General features: G+C 58.4%; 1 protein-coding gene across 1 annotated transcript in view; it reads left to right on the plus strand.

The window, feature by feature from the left end:
- The window catches only part of ADAMTS17 (ADAM metallopeptidase with thrombospondin type 1 motif 17), an 88,648-nt gene that overhangs the window by 80,940 nt on the left and 4,260 nt on the right, over positions 1–3,448 (plus strand). The window contains 2 exon segments of the mRNA XM_006103975.3: positions 152–223; positions 225–320. Of these exon segments, the coding sequence (XP_006104037.2) occupies positions 152–223; positions 225–320 (168 nt within the window).

Below are 3,448 nucleotides of genomic sequence, written 5' to 3' on the forward strand. Positions count from 1 at the left end.
TAAATATATTAAAACCAACCGACCAAACAAAAAAAATCCAGCAGCCTGGCCCCTAGATCCCTGCAACCCTCGGCACCGGGCCTGGCCCTGGGTGAGGGCCTCCCTGGGCGATGGGGAGGACTGGCATGGCGCTGCCCGGCCTCAGCACCAGCTGTGTTTTGCAGTGTTCCCGCCCAGCTGTGGCCACGGCACGCAGAAGCGCACCGTGACCTGCACCAACTCCCCAAGGGAAGTGCGACGCGTCCACCCGGCCCCGCGCGGAGGAGGCGTGCGAGGACTACTCCGGCTGCTACGCCTGGAGGACCGGGGACTGGTCCAAGGTGAGCCCGGCGCCCGCACTCCCGGCCGCCCGGCTGGCGACACCCAGGTAGGCCCTGTGTGACCAGGCAAACACACTTTCTTTCCAAACGCTGCACCCGCCGGTGACCCCACGCCGGGCGCCATTTGAAAGAGAAAGTCCCTTTTCCACCTGGAGCCCGTGGTTCTCGATAATCCTGCCACACAACTCTCACCAGTGTTTTTATTTATTTACTTATGTGTTTATTTTTTTATCGATTTCAGAGAGAGGAAGGGAGAGGGAGAGGGAGATAGAAACATCCATGATGAGAGAGAATCATGGATCGGCTGCCTCCTGCACGCCCCACACTGGGATCGAGCCTGCAACCACAGGCATGTGCCTGACGGGGAATCGAACCGTGACCTCCTGGTTCATAGGTCAATGCTCAACCACTGAGCCACACCGCCCGGGCACTGGTTGTTTTCTGATCAGAACTCATACTGGTGGCAACTCGCCTCTGTGTCGCTGGGAGGGCCCCATGGTGCCTGACGGGTCGCTGAGGACATAGAGGGGGCCTGTCCGACAGGCACAGTGACATCATCTGGAGGCCGATGTGCAGGTGTGGGTGGGAACCAAGCGGCAGAGGCCTCACGCAGTACGGAAGCGCGGGTCCCATGGCCACGGGTGGCCAGCAGGAAGTAGGCTGAGGTGTAGGCAGCTCTGGTCTGGCGGCGCCTGGCTCTGTTCCTCTGCTGTGCCCTGCCCCTCCTGCCCCAGGCCGGCGGGCCCCTGTCCCTGGGGTGGAAGCTCAAGGAGGCTCTTACAGGGGTGCCGGGGATTTGAAACTCCTGGTGGCGAGGTCCGTTACCAAACTAGAGAGACGGGGAGAGCGCCCCCTGCAAGCCCCCATGCTCCTGGCTCCCTGCTCACCAACCAGAATCCAGGGCTCTGGGCAGACCAGCCTGCCCTCTGGGGTCACCCCAGCTCTCTGCTTCCCCAGCCGCCATGTCCCAACCAGAGTCTGCAACTCAGAGAGACCGGGGCTGGGGAGATGGATGTGGACGGCCCTGTGTAGTTTGTAGGTGGGTGTGTGTGTGGGGGGGTAGGTTTGTGTGTGTGTGTGTGTGAATGCGTGTAGGTGTAGGAGTAGAAAGGGAGTTTTTTGGGTGTCTGCGTATGTAGTGTATGTGTGTGAGGGAGTGTGGGGGCCTTTGTGTGTGTGTGTGTGTATGTGTGTAGGTGTGTGTGTTGGGGGTCTGTGTGTGTGTGTAGGTGTGTGTGTGTGTGTGTAGGTGTGTGTGTGTGTGTGTAGGTGTGTGGGGGTGTGTGTTGGGGGTGTGGGGGGCTGTGTGGGGGGGGTCTAAGATAGCATCTGCTGTCTCGGGCTGGAGCCGGGACAGGGGATTTTCGTTCTTGCTTAAACCTGCTGGCTCAGGTTCCAACAGCTTCCGAGGCTTGTGGCGCTCATGCCAAGTCGGGGGGAATCTGTCACACATGCTTTTGACATTTTCCCAGGCAAGTGCCTTCCAGGCACAAACAGAAGAAGGAGTTACTGTAGGGTATTCTCTCCCCCATCTCTCTCTCTCTCTCTCTCTCTTCCTCTCTCCCCCTCCCTCCTTCCCTCTCCCCACCTCCCTTCCTTTCTCTCTCTCTCATTCTTTGTTACCCAAACCTGCCCCAGGCAGACTGGCCCCTCAGAGAATGGCCCAGCGACCACATGGGGGTGACGCTGGGCAGTGCGGGTCCGTCTCGCATCCTGTCAGCCTCACCTAGTCCCCTGCTCCCCCAGAGCCCGGAACCCAGGCTCACGCACGCACAGCTGTAACGTTCCTGCAGCGAGTCCCTCTTCCGAGACTTTTACAACCTCCTTTCGCTAATTCTCAAAACATCCCTCTGGGATCTGGAGTTCTTTATAGTCGTGACTTTACAGGCGGGAGAGACGGGAGGAGAAGCCATGTCTCGCCCTAGTGGAGCCTGTCGTTAGGGTCTGGCCTCCGTGTGATGACAGAGACCTGGTCCCTCCCAGCTGGGGGGGAGGGGGGTGTGTGGCTGGGAGAAGTGGGGGCCTCAGGGAGGGCAGGCCCGGGTGGGAGGCCCCATCAAGCAGTCCCTGAGCCTCACATTCCTCCCCTCGGGGCACCATTCATGCATTTGGTGCGTTTATTGTGCACCTACTATGCTCGCAGCCCTGCATGCCACAGTGGCTGTTCGTGTAAGGATTAGAGAGGACTGAGGCCTGGTCCTAGCTCACAGTAGGCGGGCAGAAGTTGGGCCCTGTAGCTATTATCATTATTTTTCCCCCAAAAAATATTCTCTTATCAATTTCAGAGAGGGGAATGGAGAGGGAGAGAGAGAAAAACATCAATGATGAGAGAGAATCATGAGTCGGCTGCCTCCTGAACGCCCCCTGCTGGGGATCGAGCCAGCAACCCCAGGCATGTGCGCTGACCAGGAATCGTACCATGACCTCCTGGTTCATAGATCGATGGTCAACCACTGAACCACGCTGGCAAGGGCAACAGTTATTTTATTTCAATGCTAGAGGCCCGGTGCACGAAATTTGTGCACTGGTAGGGTCCCTAGGCATGGCCAGCGATCAGGGCAGATTGGAGCCTTCCCTCCGGCTGCTGGCCAGGGCCTGCCTTCCTTCTATGCTGCCACCTGGTAGTCAGCACATGTCGAACCCCTGAGGGGACACTGCATATTAGCCTTTCATATATAGGTTGCTTTTCCTATGGAGCTCACACCCCAAATGTCTTTGGCGCCCCCTCCTGGCTGGGGGAGGGCCCCTGGGAGGGGTGGCAGGTCACCAGGCCCTGTGTGCTGGGAGGGAGCATGAGGGGCTGGCACAGCCTCCAAGCCCCAGGCAAGGAGCTGTTGGGTGGATTTAGGGCCTCTCCCTTGCCGCTCAGTTTCCGGTGTCTGGGGAGCCCCATGAAATGTTCGTGTAACGAGCGACTTGAGAAAACCACCCAGCAGGGAAGGAGGGCTTCAGACAAGACCAGATCCGTTCCTTTGTCTTTTATAGATCCGTTTGCTTGCGTTTTAAAAGCCTGAAAAATGGCTTCCCTCCTGTGCTAGAAAGTAATCCGGTGGAAAAAGGGGGCACGGGTGGGCGACACCTCGCTGTTCAAATAAAAACGAAACCGAGGGAGAGCATGTGAAAGGCCT

This window comes from Myotis lucifugus, unplaced genomic scaffold (genome assembly GCF_000147115.1).
Source record: "Myotis lucifugus unplaced genomic scaffold, Myoluc2.0 scaffold_525, whole genome shotgun sequence".
NCBI lineage: Eukaryota > Metazoa > Chordata > Mammalia > Chiroptera > Vespertilionidae > Myotis > Myotis lucifugus.